We start from the raw sequence: 19,772 nt of genomic DNA on the forward strand, positions 1-19,772 counted from the left end.
AGTGTCCGAAAAGCTCCAGATAGTGGGAGGGAGAATTGGTTGTCTTAACACCTCCACAAACTGAAGAATGTCTTTAAAAGACTCCTCTGCCCAACTTTAAGATGCAGATACCAACAAATGTGACAGCAGTGAAAAGTGAGAGTGGACACCAGTGTACAACTACCCATCTCAGGTAAGACACAATGGAAGCAACAAAGAAATTGATAGTCTATAAGCTTGTGACTATAAGCGATCTGTGATTTTTTTAAAAAAATCCTCATGAAAATTCTCCACCATTTTAGTGCGAATTTCTCCACATTTTTGTAGGCAGTTTTGACAAAGGTACACATTTTTGCAAGCCATTTCTCATCATATCATGCGTGTTTGCATGTTACTTTCACTCATGTATTCATTTTTATGCACTTTCCCCTAATATATGCATTTGTGTGAATGTTGTTTAGTTGGCAAACTGCATCTCAAAATTCTAATAATTGCACATTTCAAAGGATGGCTGTGTTTCAGTTCTCATAATGTTTTGGAAATTGCAAATTTGATAAATTCTGCTTGAAATGAGAACTGAATCAAGATTCTCACCCATCCCTAGTGTGCAGGTAGCTCAAATGTATGAACGGCGAAGGGCAATCTTAACAACATCTGGAGATGATGCAAATAATCTATTACACACAGTATTTGTATCTCTACACAGCATGCTGCTCTCACCCTTTTGGCATTTTGCTAAGCTCAGCAAAGTAAACCCTCCAAAACCAGTCATTGTTGTTCTGCCAAGAGTTGGTGAATGCAGTGGTCCAAATTTGTACTTTTGTTGTTTTTGTTTCATTTTCATTCAACTGTATTCTCTTTTTTCTGTTTTCTTGTTTCTTACATATTATTGAACTATATGTTTTTGACCAACATAAATAAAAAGAAACTGTTTTAAAAGCATAGTATACATATGAATTTATACAGTATAATTGTTAACGGGAAGGGAAGGGCCATAGCTGAGTGGAACAGCACCCACTTTGCATGCCGTTTCCATCCCTGGGAGAGACTCCCTATCTGAAACCCTGGAGAGTTGCTGCCAGTCATTGTAAACAATACCAAACTAGATGGACCAGTGGGTTTGACTGAGTACAAGGCAGCTTCCTATGTTTTTATGTTCTTATATTACAAGAGTGGCTGTATACTATAGCCAGCGTGGATTTTTCACATTCCACAAGGTTAAATTGAATATACCCCCATGCCATTCTGATGCTTCCCATAAGCTCATTTCAAAACAAAACCTTACAAAACTTATAGTCTTGAACTCAGAAACACTTGCTTAACAACCCTCTAAATTTTCATGGTGATACACAAAACAGTCAGAGAGCATCGAGCGTTCAAAGTCTAAAAAGATAGGAAAAAACCCCAGAGCCCTTTTGGACTTTTTTCTCTGAGTTCTCATAATCTGTTGAAATTCATTAAAAATCAGCCATGTTCACAGAGTACCTGTAATCCTATTACTGACCTTGCCCCATACTCTGACCTTCATCTTCTGCAGTTTAAAAGTTTAAAAAAAATGCCTGGCTGATTTTTAATTAATTTAAGAAATTTTGGCTTGAACACAATGATAGTGCCGGGCATGCTCAGTAAGAACCAACTGTCAGTGTTCTAAAAGCCAGACTCTCAGCTGCTGGGCTTGGCTAATCAGGGGGCCACATCCACACCAGACTTGGATTTCACTTGAGACAGTCATGGCTTCCCCCAAAGAATCCTGGGAAGTGTAGTTTGTGAAGTGTGCTAAGAACAGACTCTTATTCTGGATCCAGTGGCCAGAGTGGTTTAACAGTCAGCCACTCTGACTGAAGGTCTGTGAAGGGAACAGGGCGTCTCCTAGCAATTCTCAGCACCCTTCACTAACTACACTTGCCAGGATTCTTTGAGAGAAGCCATGTCTGTCCAAAGTGAAATAAAGGCCTGGTGTGGATGTGGCCAGGGACAGCTTTGGTTTAAATTTGGGTGGGAGGCTACATGTGCCTGCTGTAAAATAAAAAGGTGGGGGAAAGGCTGAAAAACAGTGATACTGTTCACAATGTTTTCCTTTTGGAAAGGAAAGGGCCTTCCCCTCTGCCCAGTGCCCACCCACCAAATCTTCTCCTCCTCCCCTCCCTGCCCCTCCCCCAGGTCAGCATTGGACTATGACCTGGGAGACCAGGGTTCGAATCCCCACACAGCCATAAAGCTCACTGGGTGACTTTGGAGCAGTCACTGCCTCTCAGCCTTGGAGGAAGGCTATGATAAAACGACATCATGGTAAAATGTTTTCCATGAAAACCCTATTCATAGAGTCGCCATAAGTCAGGATCGACTTGAAAGCAGTCCATTTCCATTTTCAAACATGATTGCACAGAAATAAATCCCATTGAACTCAAAAAATATGCAAATGATCAAACCCACCCTCTCTTCTCCCTTCTATCCCATCCTTCTTGTCCCTTCCCTCCCCCTTCCTTTGCCCCTCCCTACCCATCCCCATCCCCTTCCAATCCCCTCCTTTCTAACCATGATTGCATAGGAGTAAATCCCATTGAACTCAATAAGCATAAAAATGATCAAACCTGTCTTTCCCTCTCCTTATTTTATTTACGACATGGGGAAATGCAGCCGTGAGGTCCTGGAAGCAAAATTTAGGTTGCTAGGTAGGATGCTGAAAGCCAGGACCTCCAAGGTGGCTTTCTCTGAAATGCTACCGGTTCCACGCGCAGGACCAGCCAGACAGGCCCAGCTTCACAGTCTCAATGCGTGGATGAGACGATGGTGTCGGGTGGAAGGGTTTGGATTTGTTAGGCACTGGGGAACTTTTGGGGACAAGCCGGGCCTGTACAAAAGGGACGGGCTCCACTTGAACCAGAATGGAACCAGACTGCTGGCACTTAAAATTAAAAAGGTGGCAGAGCAGCTTTTAAACTGACTGAGGGGGGAAACCCGACAGGAGCTGAGAAAGGTCCGGTTCGGAATAAACCTCCCCCCTGGGATAAAAACCAAAGAAATGATGAAATTTTAAAAGGGGTAGGCCTAGAAGTAGGCATTGTGAGAGCAGGGGCACAGGATATAAATTCAGAAGAGCAAAATTACCACAGCCCTAACCACAAGTGCCAAAGACACTTGAAGAGAGACACTGCTTACAAGTGCCTGTACGCTAATGCTAGGAGCCTCCGAACCAAGATGGGAGAACTGGAGTGCTTGGTCTTAGAGGAGAGCATTGATATAGTGAGCATAACGGAGACCTGGTGGAATGGAGAAAACCAGTGGGATACGGTTATCCCTGGATATAAACTATATCGGAAGGACAGGGCAGGACGTATTGGTGGCAGAGTCGCTCTATACGTGAAAGAAGGCATTGAATCCAGCAAGCTCAAAACCCCAAAAGAGGCAGACTCCTCCACAGAATCGTTGGGGGTGGTGATACCATGCCCCAGGAGGGACTTAATACTGGGAACGATCTATCGTCCCCCTGATCAAAATGCTCAGGGAGACCTTGAGATGAGATATGAAATTGAGGACGCATCCAAACTAGGAAATGTGGTAGTAATGGGTGACTTCAACTACCCGGACATAGACTGGCTGCATATGTGTTCCAGTCATGACAAAGAAGCAAAGTTTCTAGATATTCTAAATGACTATTCCCTAGACCAGTTGGTCATGGAACTGACCAGAGGGACGGCAACCCTGGACTTAATCCTCAGTGGGGACCGGGACCTGGTGCGAGATGTAAGTGTTGTTGAACCGATTGGGAGCAGTGACCACAGTGCTATTAAATTAAACATACATGTAAATGGCCAATTGCCAAGAAAATCCAACACAGTCACATTTGACTTCAAAAGAGGAAACTTCACAAAAATGAGGGGATTGGTAAAAAGAAAGCTGAAAAACAAAGTCCAGAGGGTCACATCACTTGAAAATGCTTGGAAGTTGTTTAAAAACACTATATTAGAAGCTCAACGGGAGTGCATACCGCAGATCAGAAAAGGTACCGCCAGGGCCAAGAAGATGCCAGCATGGTTAACGAGCAAAGTCAAGGAAGCTCTTAGAAGCAAAAAGTCTTCCTTCAAAAAATGGAAGTCTTGTCCAAATGAAGACAATAAAAAGGAACACAAACTCTGGCAAAAGAAATGCAAGAAGACAATAAGGGATGCTAAAAAACAATTTGAGGAGCACATTGCTAAGAACATAAAAACCAACAACAACAAATTCTATAAATACATTCAAAGCAGGAGACCATCTAGGGAGACAATTGGACCCTTGGATGATAAGGGAGTCAAAGGTGTCCTAAAGAACGATAAGGAGATTGCAGAGAAGCTAAATGAATTCTTTGCATCTGTCTTCACAGTGGAAGATATAGGGCAGATCCCTGAACCTGAACTAACATTTGCAGGAAGGGATTCTGAGGAACTGAGACAAATAGTGGTAACGAGAGAGGAAGTTCTAAGCTTAATGGACAATATAAAAACTGACAAATCACCGGGCCCGGATGGCATCCACCCGAGAGTTCTCAAAGAACTCAAATGTGAAATTGCTGATCTGCTAACTAAAATATGTAACTTGTCCCTTGGGTCCTCCTCCGTGCCTGAGGACTGGAAAGTGGCAAATGTAACGCCAATCTTCAAAAAGGGATCCAGAGGGGATCCCGGAAATTACAGGCCAGTTAGCTTAACTTCTGTCCCTGGAAAACTGGTAGAAAGTATGATTAAAGCTAGATTAACTAAGCACATAGAAGAACAAGCCTTGCTGAAGCAGAGCCAGCATGGCTTCTGCAAGGGAAAGTCCTGTCTCAGTAACCTATTAGAATTCTTTGAGAGTGTCAACAAGCATATAGATAGAGGTGATCCAGTGGACATAGTGTACTTAGACTTTCAAAAAGCGTTTGACAAGGTACCTCACCAAAGGCTTCTGAGGAAGCTTAGCAGTCATGGAATAAGAGGAGAGGTCCTCTTGTGGATAAGAAATTGGTTAAGAAGCAGAAAGCAGAGAGTAGGAATAAACGGACAGTTCTCCCAATGGAGGGCTGTAGAAAGTGGAGTCCCTCAAGGATCGGTATTGGGACCTGTACTTTTCAACTTGTTCATTAATGACCTAGAATTAGGAGTGAGCAGTGAAGTGGCCAAGTTTGCTGATGACACTAAATTGTTCAGGGGTGTTAAAACAAAAAGGGATTGCGAAGAGCTCCAAAAAGACCTCTCCAAACTGAGTGAATGGGCAGAAAAATGGCAAATGCAATTCAATATAAATAAGTGTAAAATTATGCATATTGGAGCAAAAAATCTTAATTTCACATATACGCTCATGGGGTCTGAACTGGCGGTGACCGACCAGGAGAGAGACCTCGGGGTTGTAGTGGACAGCACGATGAAAATGTCGACCCAGTGTGCGGCAGCTGTGAAAAAGGCAAATTCCATGCTAGCGATAATTAGGAAAGGTATTGAAAATAAAACCGCCGATATCATAATGCCATTGTATAAATCTATGGTGCGGCCGCATTTGGAATACTGTGTACAGTTCTGGTCGCCTCATCTCAAAAAGGATATTCTAGAGTTGGAAAAGGTTCAGAAGAGGGCAACCAGAATGATCAAGGGGATGGAGCGACTCCCTTACGAGGAAAGGTTGCAGCATTTGGGGCTTTTTAGTTTAGAGAAAAGGCGGGTCAGAGGAGACATGATAGAAGTGTATAAAATTATGCATGGCATTGAGAAAGTGGATAGAGAAAAGTTCTTCTCCCTCTCTCATAATACTAGAACTCGTGGACATTCAAAGAAGCTGAATGTTGGAAGATTCAGGACAGACAAAAGGAAGTACTTCTTTACTCAGCGCATAGTTAAACTATGGAATTTGCTCCCACAAGATGCAGTAACGGCCACCAGCTTGGATGGCTTTAAAAGAAGATTAGACAAATTCATGGAGGACGGGGCTATCAATGGCTACTAGCCATGATGGCTGTGCTCTGCCACCCTAGTCAGAGGCAGCATGCTTCTGAAAACCAGTTGCCGGAAGCCTCAGGAGGGGAGAGTGTTCTTGCACTCGGGTCCTGCTTGCGGGCTTCCCCCAGGCACCTGGTTGGCCACTGTGAGAACAGGATGCTGGACTAGATGGGCCACTGGCCTGATCCAGCAGACTCTTCTTATGTTCTTAAGTTCTTATTTGTTTATTTATTATTTGATTTATATCCCTCTCTTCCTCCCAGCAGGAGCCCAGGGCGGCAAACAGAAATGCTAAAAACACTTAAAAACATCATAAAAACAGACCTTAAAATACATTAAAACAAAACTTTTAAAAAATATTTTAAAAAAAGCTCCTTCCCCTCTCATCTTCCTTCTTCCTCCCCTCTCCTCTTCCTTTTTCCTCCTCCCCTGTCCACTCCAGTCCTCCCCCCCCTGGTCAGTTTTACTTATCCTAAGCATGATTGCACAGGAGTAAATCCCACTGAACTCAATAAACATTCAAATGATCAAACCTGTCCTTATCTTCCCCTCCCCTCTGCCCTTCCCACCCTCCCTCCCCCTCCCCATCCTCTGTGGTCAGTTTCACCTATCCTAAGCATGATTGCAGGGGAGTAAATCCCACTGAACTCAATAAGCATGCAAATGATCAATCCATTCTCAGCAGACTTGTACAGGATCCCATTTCTTACCTCCCGGATTAAAAAGCAGAGAAATTCACTAATAGGCAAAAAAACCTTGCAGTTTAAGAATGTACCTATAGCCCACAGATATTTCTATCAAACTTTAAAAAGCAGGGAAATTGGGCAGCTATAGTGAATGCACCAGGGGAGCAGGAGACCTGACCTCCTCTCTGAGATATTGGACTGCCCTACAAATTGGTCAAAATGCAAACACAATTTGGGTTGGTCTTTCACAGTCCAATCCACTTCCTGTGTAGCTTGGAAGAATTTGGTAACATATGCCTCTGAGCATATGGTGAGTGGTGGCAACACCTGCAATCAGCCCAAATAATAAAAAGAAGACATGTGCTGTGCTGATCTTGTTTTAGTAGGGAGGAAGCAACATGATTAAGACAGTTGATATAGTTCAGATGGTCACTTTAAATATGTCTGATTTACTTTGCAATTTTAGTGAAGTTTCCTATAAGGAAATCTTTTTCTTTTGTTTCTGTTTCTGAGAATATATATACAGCAACACTTTGCAAAATTTACACCAAAAAAACTCCAAAAATAATTGTGGAATAATGGCACTGACTATTCTGTAAAATAATCTCCAGTGGACATCAAGAGTGTCTCAACTTGCACAAGATAAAACAGTGGCAGGTGAAATATATTCTAGCAAAATTCTAGGTGTGCTCTATGTTTTTAATTGACCATGCCCACCTTCCCTTAAATGAAGTGGTTTAAACATAGCAGGCTGAAAACGTGCATCCTCTTTTTTCCAACAGCTAGAGACATTGCTGAAGTAGCAACATATTGTCATCAGTCTGATTTTACATCAAACTGCAGTTTCAGATTCAACTGTTAATGCACCCAAAATAGAAATAGACCATAACCTCCAATTTAAAACACAAAAGGCTGTCTTCACCATCATATGACACTGACCAATAAAAAGGCTTTGAAATTAATAAAAATGAATTTGACACAGATTTCTAGGATGAAAAATTAGAGAAATAATTTTTTTTGTTAGATTCTCTGTAGAAACATTAGTAACACAGGAAAGAAGCAAAGTAAGAAGAACACCAACAAACATACAATAATATAATTCTCCATCTTTGGAGATGGCAGCTGTTGCCACCACTCATCATATCCTCAGAGGCATGTTACCAAAGTCTTCCAAGTTACACAGGAAGTGGATTGGACTGTGAAAGACCAACCCAAATTGTGTTTGCATTTTGACCAATTTGTAGGGCAGTCCAATATCTCAGAGAGGAGGTCAGGTCTCCTGCTCCCCTGGTGCATTCACTATAGCTGCTTTTTAAAGTTTGATAGAAATATCTGTGGGCTATAGGTACGTTCTTAAACTGCAAGGTTTTTTGCCTATTAGTGAATTTGTATATTAAATAATCAGCACAATGCTATGCATTTTTGTTGAGAAATAAGTCCCACTGTGTGCAATGGGCTTATTTCCATGTAAGTGTGCACAGGGATTATAGCCAAAAGTATCAATCACATGTGTAGAATAATGTGCTTGATTTTGTCAATATTCAAGGAACGTTTTCCAATTCTGGATAAATTTAATGCAGTGTTATTTGCCTTCTTTAAATTTTGTATAAGAGCTTATTTTTAAAATATTTCATGATCATAAATACAAAATAGTTATATTAAATCACACATCTATATGAAAGTATACACCTATCATTAAAACTATAAGAAATCAATAAGTTATTATTAAAAAAACCTAAACTAACATTCTTTCCCATCATTTTGTCCATCATTTAATCTACTATTCTCATCATTTCATCTCACCACAAATATGATTTTAGTACATCAGTATATACATTCAAGTATATAATTTCTTTCCCCATATTTAAAAAAAAGTAACCATCATTTGTATAGTCTTTTCCCTTCTCCATAGTGGAATACATGTGCTAATTTTAAGGATTTTAGAAGTGACCAGCACTTTTCTTCCAGTGCCCTATTGATTCAACCTTTAAGTAGTATATCGATATACTTTATTTTCCCTCTAAAAATGCTCTGGAAAAGCAAACTTTCATGGTTGAGATCATATATAAGATATCAACCTAGTATTATACTGGTACATCTTTAATGTTGGTTAATTTTTGGAAAAGAAGATCTAACACTAATTTTATTTTAGTTATTTTCTTTATAGTTGCATTAACCATTTTGCTTGTCCATCACATGGGAAGATAATTTTCTTATTTCTTTTCACATTTCTAGAAATTAACTTCAGAGGTACCTGGTATCTCATGAACTGCCATTGGAGTAATATAGCATCTGGCCATAGCCTGAAAGCCATTTTATTTCAAATGAATACACAATGAGAAATTATTACCATGCTTGAAAATATATTCCCAGATGTCACAAGAAACATAATTATATATTTCTGAACCACCTGTTCTGGGGTATGAAATTCTAACAGAACCAAAAGTATGGCAATTCACATCCTGTTAACTGACTTTATTCTTTTCTGCCATTGTTGTGTCCTTTTATTAGGTGTACAAAGCAAAGACCCACCTTAACTAGCAAACATGGATCTCACTGTGATGAAGACGATTATACACATTGCTATGGGTATCTTATCAACTTCCTTTCTCACAAAGTATCATGTGCTGCCTTCACTCATATTCAGATTCATGATGTGGTGAGTGTATATGGAGGAAGATATATAGAAGGAGTGGGGAATCTGTTGTCCTCCAGATATTATTGGACTCCAGCTCCCATCAGCCCCAGCCAGAATGGCCTATGATCAGGGACAATAGGAGTTGGAGTCCAGCAATATCTGGAGAGTCAGTTTTCCCTAATGTATGGAATGACTTCCATACTTGATCATCTACACAGTGTCTTAACTAGAACAAAGTATCTGCCTGGAGGAAGATCAGATCCAGAATTACAGAAAGCTAGCAAAGGGAAAGAGGCACAAGGACAGGGGTCCTCTGGAAGTTGTCAGACTCCAATTCCCATCAGCCCCAGCTACCATGATTAATGGTCAGGAATTATGGGAACTGTAGTCCAACAGTATCTAAAGGGTCAAAGGTTCCCCATCCCTGCAGTAGGAGCTCTGGCTCTGGATAAGGTTCTGGTCTCCTGCTGGGAGGAAGGGTGGGATATAAATCAAATAATAAATAAATAAATAAGTATCCAGATGGAAGGCTATACATGAACTCCCAAAAGGACAAGATACTAAATTCCAAAAACCAACAAACAGGCCTCCAAGACTGCCTCTTTAAGGATTGTGTACATACCATACATTTCAAGCACATTTAAAAGAACATGGTTTTCCCCAAAGAATCCTGGGAACTATACTGTAGTTTATCCCTCCCAGAGATACAATTCCCAGCACCCTTTACATACTACAATTCCCAGGATACTTTGGGAAGTCATGTACTTTAAATGTACTTGAAATGTATGGTGTGTACTAGGGATGGGAGAGAAATTTGATTCAGTTTGCATTTAAAGGCGAATTTACCTAACTTGCACTTTCAGTACCAATATGTAGATCAAAACACAGCTATCTTTCAAAATCACCACCTATCTGAATTTTGCAATGCAGTTCTCCAGTCAAGTAATATGTACAAAAATACATATGCTAAAGTGTGCACAAATATGCATATATTAGTGAAAATAACAGATACATTATATTAGGGGAAATTGCTTTGCAGAAGTGTATATTAGGCAAAGTTGTATATAACATATAGAAGGAGAAATTCTCACAAAAATGCTGACACATTTTCAGGAGAACTTATTAAAAAATTGCAATAAGAGTCATATTTACCTATCTTAATCTGCTGTTTGATGGGAGGGAGGAATGGTAAAATTCTTTTTAAAAAATAGCAATGCCCCCAGAGGCCCCTTTAACTATTAATAGCACAACCACACATTCCACCCACCCACCGACCCACCCAAAAAATGCAGCCATGATAAGGATGTCTTGCACAACACTTCCATATTTATTTCTTTTGTAAAAGCCTCATGTATATACTGTGATTACAGACCCTGAGATAATCCCCTAGAATAGATTTACTGTGTAGAGATTTTGAGAGAACAGCTCCTCCACACTGGGTTGTTGACATTTGGGTGTGCCTTCAGTACTGAGCCACTGATAGAAATAAGTGTCTATCATTTGAAATTGGGGGCCACCAGAAACAAAATGGCTACATTCTGCTCGGATGAGGAACCAACCAAAGTAAGGGTGTGGTGACAGAGTCTGCCCAGTGAAACATCACCACACAAATGACAAACTATCCCCCCGCCAATGCCCTAACAAACTTGCACTGCAGCAGTGACTGCAGATGTATAATCTATAATGACTTGTTTTTACCTATTGTGGCAAGAGGAAATCTGGATTAAATGTAAAAAAAAAAAGAGTACAGGCTGGCATTTTGATAAAATCATGTGGGTTCTGCAAAAAGAAATTGCATGCACAAATAGCACTGATTCCACAGAATATTTCTGTCTAGAAGTACCCTTAGGGTGGTATTCAATTGTAGCCTTACTCAGAGCAGACCCACAGAAGTGAATAGATATAACTAACTTAAGTTCATTCCTTTCAACAGGTCTAAGTTCTACTCTGGGTAGGACTTAGTTGAATACAATCCTTAGTGTATAGCAGCAAAAACAACTAACAGTATCTTGTAGCAAAGTCTAACAATGACCCTGCTAGTCTTTAAGATACCCTAAGACTCAAAGAAGTTTGCTGTCAGACAGACCTAACTCTGAAACCGGCACAATCAGACCCTGATGGCTGAAGAGACTTCAGGTCCTTGCAGGGCTGGATTAAGACATGCTGAACCCTTAACTGGGTGAAGTTCAAGAGGCCCCATAGCTTTCCCCCCAAAATGTGCATTATATTGAAAGACAGGAAAATGAAATGGAAATAGTAAATTTTTATATTTGTATATATACACAGGTGATACAACTAAAACTAACAATCTAACTAAAACTTATTTCTATTTGCATATGAAATACCTTTAAATGAAAATACTTTAAGATTTCTTACTTAGCATATGCGAAAATATATTATAGCCATTTCTGACCAGATTTATAAACACAACATGAGAAATAATTGTGTAGCCATTAAGTATATTTTTGTCATATCAAAACAGTAGTGGGTTGTTGTAATAAATCCTATAACTACTCAGATTAGACCCATTTAAATGACCAGACATGATTAAGTTGGTCCATTCATTTCAGTGGATCTACTCTGCGCAGGACTACCATTGGATACAACCCGATGTCTGTTTTAAAGTCTCTTTTCCCTGTTTCCTTTATTTTTTAACCAATTATGTAAAACTTGAAATGTAGTAATCTTTTTTTAATTAGGGGCCCCTCATCATCTGAGGCCCTAAAGTGTAGTTTACTGAGTTTATGCATAAATCTGGCACTGGGTCCTTTGAAACATGGATTGGTCACAATAAGGCTGAACAGCGGGCCAAACTCATCCTAACATTTTTGAGGCTCAAAAGGTACAACAGGGCAAGCCTGGGAACCAACCAGGAAGCTATTGCAGAGATATAGCATGCAAGCACAGGGGAACAACCAAGCAGCTTTCCACAGACAAACACTCTCCAGACTGAGAGAGTGTAGCAGATTTAGGACCTAGGTAGCAGGCAGTGTCATGGGATTGGCTGTCTGGGATCACGTGACCAGGCCCAGGTATTCACACTTGAGCTTCCTGCAGTTTTTCTGTTGTTTAATCTTTTATCTCAGAAAAATCTAATTGGTTTGTGGATTAGGCTGAATTATAGCTATTTCCCTTGTGGTGGGTAAATACCCAGACCAGTCAGCACTAGAGCTTGACAAATCTCTACAACCCTGATGTTAACTGAAAGAATTTTCCTGTGCACTTGTCTGCTCATTTTGCTTCTCTTTATACTTTTAGGTGCAAACGTCAGAAAAGGGGTGTAAAAGTGGAATACATTGATCACGAGGGCTATAGATTTAGTTACTTCTCCCGAGGGAAGCCTGGATCTCGGCCATCCATTCTGATGCTGCATGGGTTCTCACTCAACAAAGACATATGGTTAAATACAATCAAAGTAGGTTTCTAGCTTTTATTCAGACAACATCCTGCGTATGCCCACTAAACCTATTCAGTCTGCAGAAATTGCACTTCCACAATTGCCATTCTGCACTTTTAGTGTGGCAGCACTCTGGAATTCCCTGCCTACTGACTTTAGGCATGTGCCTTTGTTGTATTGTTTTTGGTGCTATTTGTTTAGCCAGGCCTCGCCAATATGTAAAGTTGACATATTTTATTATGTAATCTTATTTGATAATGTATATTTTTTATTTATATTTTGAATATTTGAGGGAGCTAACTTTTAACTCTGACTTTTATCAATAAATGTATATTTTGTTTTATGCAAATTGTTTAGAGTTTTTATGATTAAGTAGTATACAGATTGCTAAATAAACAAGCACAAGCGTCCACACATACACCCAGCGCTACTTCCACACCATTCATTTAAAGCACTCTTATACCACTTTAAAAGTCATGTCTTCCCCCAAATAATTGTGAGAACTGTTGTTTGTGAAGGGTCTCCTAACAATCTCAGCACCCTTAGCAAATGACAGTTCCCAGGATTCTTTGGGGGGAAGCCATGACTATTAAAATGATATAAGACTGCTTTAAATGTATGGTGTGGATGTGACTATAAACACTTGCACTTGCACTGTAGACCAGGCAGCAGTGGTGTAGTGACAAATCCAGAAGTGCAGGCTCCCTTCATGACAGTCACACCATGCCCCCTCACAGGCATGCTCCCTCACTTGCTTACTGTCCATTATAATTTCCTCAGTCCTTCCCACTTGCACCTTCTTCCACAACAACAGATGTCCCTAGAGGTCAATCAGCATGAAAGGGAAATGTGTTAGAGTGTGTTAGCTACTGAGAAGAATCCCCTCAGTGGCTGACTCACTTCCTTTCACTCTGATTGGCTCCAATCAGCAGGAAAGGACAAGGAACCATGTTAGAAGATTCTTCTCAGTCACTAACATACCCCTTTTCATGCTGATTGGTGTGTAGGATGCTGGAGAAATAGAGACCCAGCTGGGACCCTGCTCCCAAAAAAATAAGGGGTCTAAGACCCCTCTGAGACCACAGACCACTATACCCCTGCCATTCAGGGCTGGTCTAAGACATTTTCATGCCCATGAGGCAAATCTACTGTGTTGTTACATAGGTCCTCGTGCATTTAAATGGGCATTAACAAGAGAAATTTCCACTGCATTGTGTGCCCTCTATCTATCTCCCGTTCAGCTGTCTGAAATGCCAGACTCATCCTGTATCTGGGTAGAGCCACTTCTGTGTCAAGGATTAATAATTCAGTCTAATAAGGAGCTGCCCACCCCTGCCCCACTCTGAAACTGCTCCACTTTTCCTTTTTTGGAGCTGAGAGTAAGCCACATACAGCTACAGGTGGCATAACGTGGGCAGTCTGGTGCTTAAATGACAAGGCTAACATTATTTGCATAATTTGTCACTGGCTGGCATATACTGGGTGGTATCCAAGGCTCTTGTTCCATTAGTGAAAAGATTTGCACTTGTGCAATGGAATCCCCCCTCCTCCCCTTAGACCTGCCCCAAATCTGCTCTGGGGGGCTTGAGGGGGGGAACCCAGAACACATTTAGGGACGCATGGGGAGAAGAGGGAGGAAAGTTCTGTTGCTCAAGTGTAAATCCTTGCTATAACCAGGGGTGTAGTTGTCCAGGGTCTCGGGGGATCTTAGACCCTTTACTTTTTTAGGAGAAGGGGCCCGACATCCACAGCATGAAAGGGGAGTGTCTTGGCTACTGAGAAGAATCTTCTAACATGCTTCCTTGACCTTTCCTGCTGATTGGAGCCAATCAGAGTGAAAGGAGGTGAGTCAGCCACTGGGAAGAGTAGCTAACTGTCAGGCCCCCTACTCTGGGTATGGTCTCGTAATGGATCTCTCACACTGGGCCCAGCACAGGTCTCTCACAATTCCACTACTAGGCGCCACCACCTGACACTCTGTAATGCAATACTGCCCTGAGACTGTGCCTTAGTCTCCTCCACAGATTGCTACGTAGTGTCTGGGTGCGCTTACAAGCCACAACCCCCCTGTATCTTTCTGCCTTTAAAGATTACAGCCCTGGATTGCTTTGGATACCTGCTGCTGTTACACTATCCCTTCACAGCTGCCACCATTGATACTGTTCCCAGCTTTGGTATTTGCTCTGCCTATCCTTTGGGTCTGTAATATCCCAGCCAAGGATCAGGTGTGTTGTTAAACCAAAACGATTTATTTATTAACACAAGGAATAAACAGGATTACTTTAAGTTCAGTCAACATGTGTGTGGTTACATAGTTTTCTCTTTATATCTCTTAGTCCTAAAACCTGCCTCACTACCCACCTAAACTCAAATCCACCCCTCCAAAACAGAACCAACAACAACCTCTCCAACTGTCATTCTCTCATTTATACCTTCAACCACCCAGATGCTCAGCCAATCACCACTCAGCATTCCTGAACATTCCAACACATGTACTCCCCTCTCCCACTCACTTTACTTACCATATTTACCCTACAAAACTGACACTTACCATAATTACCGTACAACATTTACCGAGGCATCACACTAACACTATCCCCTTTCATGCTTATTGGCTCCTAGGGATGTCTATTGTGGGAGAAAGCATTAACAAAGATCTCATTCACTACCCTGCAGCAAAAAAGGGGAGGGGGCGTGGCTATATCTAACATGAAGGGACCCTGCAGTTCTGAATTTGCTACTACACTGCTGGGTATAAAGGAACTTAAAGGTGACTTTGGGTACAAGCCACTGCACTCTATTGCATTTTATTTTGTATTGTGGTTTTAACTTTGTTTTAAGCTTGCATTTTTTTTGTTACCCTGGACTTTTATTTATTGAAAAGCTTGATATTTCAAAAATTTATAAGCAGTGTACAATGTAAAAACAAACATAAGAATTGCGATGGTGACGATGATATGGTGGTAGAGCAACCATCAGTGATATATTTAATCACAAATGCAGTAGCTCTGTGCCAAACAGTACAGCAATAAAACCTGATGACTTAGAGACAAGGGGAGTGGGGGGAAGGAGGTGTCTCTGTACCCTCTATACTTGGGGTGGGGGCTGCCCGGGAATGCAGGAAAATGCTGCTTGATAAAAGAAAAGCAAAAAGGAAGCAGATGGTCTGACAGGACTAAGCATGCTCATTGCCCTCCAGAAGGCATGGAATAGAGAAAGCCGTTGAGGGCCAGTTGGTTTTATTTTATCTATTGCATTTATATGTTGCCTTTCTGCCAAGGCACTTAAGGCAGTTTTACAATTTTAAAATACAGTTTTGGGTTACATCCAACTTAGTTCTATTCAGAATAGACCTGTTGAAACTAATGAACCTTAGTCATGTCCAATAACTTCAATGGGTCTTTTCTGAGTACCGGAAGTGTCCTCATGGTGACGAAGTTGAACCATTGACTCGCATCTTGTTTGTATGCAATTTTTATAGGGAGGATTGCGATAGACTACTTGGCCCAATTATGAGGAACTTTCCTGGCAGGCCATTGGTCTGTTTTTTTAAATATTTCCTAGCTGATTTTAATAAGTCTACAACAGAGACAGTGGCTAAGTTCCTCTTCTCTGCTCAAAGGAGTCGCAAGAGGATTCTTCTCTCTTAACTGCTGTTTCTTTTATGATGTACTTTTATATTTCTGTATCTTAACTATTCTGATGTTTTTTATTGACTATTTTATTTGAATGGGTCTGTGACCGTATATTAATAAACTAACTAACTCTGAGTAGGGTTAGTGTTAGATATGACCCATAAAATATAGCCCAACAGAATCCTCTCAGATTGACTAATAGTCTTTTCAGAAAATAATGGTCTGAGCTGCCTGCCCTGGGCTTCCCTCGCTTCTGTCCTCCCTCAGGTCACCCCGGGGTCTTTCTTCTTAAACAGTCTCAGGCAGTGCCAGCTGGTGACTCCAGGTCAGCGAGGTAGTGGAATCTGTGCCAGGTTTTAGTCCGAATTTTCAAGGAGCTCTCCAAGGTGCTTCAAGGGGTGAAATGGCTTATTCAAAGGTCTAACATCATAACCACACCACCCTTTGACAATGAAGTGCTCTTGTTATCACTGTTTGGATTCCTTGGTTTCATGACTGATGCCATATTTTCACAGCTCTTTCCTCAGGACCTCCACTTGGTTTGCCTTGACATGCCTGGTCATGGCAAAACCACTCGTTTGCTGGGAGAAAGTTACACAGCGGCGGCTCAGGCTGAAAGGATACACCAGGTGAGGCCTTCATCTTAGATGCATTATATCGTGAAAGCTAGCAAGTGAGTGATTGTGGTGCAAATGCTTCCCCCCACCCAAGACTTTTACTGATTAGTGACGTGTAGAAATTGTCGTTTTTCTTTAATTGGCGTAAATGGGCTGTTAAGAGGAAACCAGCTGCCCATTTTTACAATCACTGGCTCATCACTGTGTGTGTGTGAGAGAGTGTATCATATCTTACTGCCACAGAGTCCAACTTACATTATTTTTGTTCCATTATTATCCCTAGTTAAACAAGTCTGGCACATTTTGGAAGCACTACCAAACCTAAAACACTTCTTATCAGAGATTATAATTTTATTTTCCTTATTTTTATTGACTAGTTACATTTCTGTTCCATCATTCCTTCAGCCGGATCCCAGGGCAGGCTTCGTATTCTCCTTTTCTTCCATGCTGTAACTCAAGATGGCATAATTAGCATTGCCAGGCAGTCTCCCATCCAGGCACTGACCAGCTCCAGACCTGCTTAGCTTCAAGCAAGGTTGCTTCATCATATGCTGTTTTTAGGATATGTCCTGGGATGAAATTGTATGACCATGGGTGTGTGCCTAATGATGGTTCCATCATATCCCCATTGCTAGAAATGCTTTATTTATTTCATTTATATCCCACCTTTCCTTCATATCCCCCTCATTGATTGATTGATTGATTGATATCCTGCCCTTCCTCCCAGTAGGAGCCCAGGGTGGCATTTCATCCACCCAAGCCTGTGAGGTAGGTTAGGCTGAAACATAGTGACTGGCCTGAGGTCATTTAGCAAGCTTCATGGCTGAGCAGAGTTTTGAATATGCATCTTCCTGATCCTAGTCTGAGTTCTTCTTCAGATACTCCACCCTCCTTCCCTGCCCCCCATTTCCAAAACAGAGTTATTTTCTCTCTCTCTCATACACACACACACACACACACACACACACACACACACACACACACACTAATATGGCACCTCTGCACAATCTGCATTGACTTTCCTTCTCAAAGACATAAGCACAACAGATGCAGGAAATCCCAGGCAATCTGCTTGTTGTTGTTATATGCCTTCAAGTCGATTTCAACGTATGGCGACCCTGTGAATCAGCTACCTCCAAGAGCATCTGTTATAAACTACCCTGTTCAGATCTTGTAAGTTCAGGTCTGTGGCTTCCTTTATGGAATCAATCCATCTCTTGTTTGGCCTTCCTCTTTTTCTACTCCATTCTGTTTTTCCCAGCATTATTGTCTTTTCTAATGAATCCTGTCTTCTCATGATATGTCCAAAGTATGATAACCTCAGTTTCATCATTTTAGCTTCTAGTGATAGTTCTGGTTTAATTTATTCTAACACCCAATTATCTGTCTTTTTCTCAGTCCATGGTATGCACAAAGCTCTCCTCCAACAACACCTTTCAAATGATTTGATTTTTCTCTTAACCACTTTTTTCACTGTCCAACTTTCACATCCATACATAGAGATCAGAAATACCATGGTCTGAATGATCCTGACTTTAATGTTCAGTGATACATCTTTGCATCTGAGGACCTTTTCTAGTTCTCTCACTGCTGCCCTCCCCAGTCCTAGCTTTCTTCTAATTTCTTGACTATTGTCTCCATCTTGGTTAATGACTGTGGCAAGGTACTGATAATCCTTGACAAGTTCAATGTCTTCATTGTCAGCTTTAAAGTTACATAAATCTTCTGTTGTCATTACTTTAGTCTTCTTGACATTCAGCTGAAGTCCTGCTTTTGTGGTTTCCTCTTTAACTTTCATCAGCATTCGTTTCAAATCATTACTGGCTTCTACTAGTAGTATGTTATAGTCTGCACATCTTAAATTATTGATATTTCTCCCTGCAATTTTCATACCTCCTTCATATTGGTCCAATCCCGCTTTCTGCATGATATATTCTGCATATAGATTAAACAAATAAGGTGAACCCTGGCAAGGCAAAACACAGAAGTGATGGGTGCAGAATCACAAATACCAGGAGGAACCTGCACAGCATTCTGAACAGAGGAGGAGAATATGGAGCAGAAGAGAGAAGGAATTTGGGTCTCAGGAAATCCTGGGCCAAGCATGAATATGGGTCTTTGCGAATTATCTACATGGCATCAAAGGGCAGCAACACATTGGACACCATCATAGGAGCTTTGCCTGGGACAGAGCATGATGGACATAAAAGATCTTTTGATGTGATCGAGCACTGTTGGAGGCACTATGCCTCTGAATACCAGTTGCTGAGAATGGCAAGTGAGGAGTGTGGCTCGTGGGCTCAGGTCCTGCTTATGGGCTTTCCTATAGGCATTTGGTTGGCCTCTGTGAGAACAGAATGTTGGACTAGATAGGCCACTGGCCTGATCCAGCAAGGCTCTTCTCATGTTCTTAAAGCAACTCTTATATTTATGTGTGTTAACTGGAAGATGCCATTGCAGAAACGGGGATCTTCCTTAGAAAATGTCCTAAATCAGTATTAGGAGCTGTAAGATGTTACACCGTAAAGGGGACCAGGATTCCTGAAAGATTGTCTTGCCCCTTTTATACCCAGTTGATCACTACGTTCTGCAGGTGAGGGCCTCCTGCAGATACCATCTTATCAGGAGGTCCTTTCCGGACAACATAGGAAGCGAACCGTTAGCGTAGTGGCACCTGCCCTTTGGAATTCCTTCCCCTTAAATATTAGACAGGTGCCATCTGTGTTATCTTTTCGGCACCTACTGAAGACCTTCCTCTTTCAAAAAGCCTTTTAAGTAGAGACCATATCCCAGTCTGTGTCTGTGTTGGAATTGCTTTTTAAGATGTTTTTAAAGCTTTTTTAGAAAGAGGTTTTGAAAGATATTTTGTTTT

The 19,772-nt window shown here is 41.2% G+C and overlaps 1 protein-coding gene across 1 annotated transcript in view; it reads left to right on the top strand.

Annotated features, from left to right (window-relative positions):
• LOC133380785 (monoacylglycerol lipase ABHD6-like) overlaps nt 1–19,772 on the top strand; it is a 34,781-nt gene that overhangs the window by 1,669 nt on the left and 13,340 nt on the right. The window contains exons 2-5 of the mRNA XM_061618787.1: nt 102–172; nt 9,125–9,272; nt 12,510–12,666; nt 16,799–16,912. Coding sequence (XP_061474771.1) covers nt 9,160–9,272; nt 12,510–12,666; nt 16,799–16,912 — 384 coding nt within the window. The 5' untranslated portion in view covers nt 102–172; nt 9,125–9,159. The remainder of the gene's footprint in view (nt 1–101; nt 173–9,124; nt 9,273–12,509; nt 12,667–16,798; nt 16,913–19,772) is intronic.

The sequence above is a fragment of the Rhineura floridana genome, chromosome 3, assembly GCF_030035675.1.
Source record: "Rhineura floridana isolate rRhiFlo1 chromosome 3, rRhiFlo1.hap2, whole genome shotgun sequence".
Taxonomy (NCBI): Eukaryota; Metazoa; Chordata; class Lepidosauria; order Squamata; family Rhineuridae; genus Rhineura; species Rhineura floridana.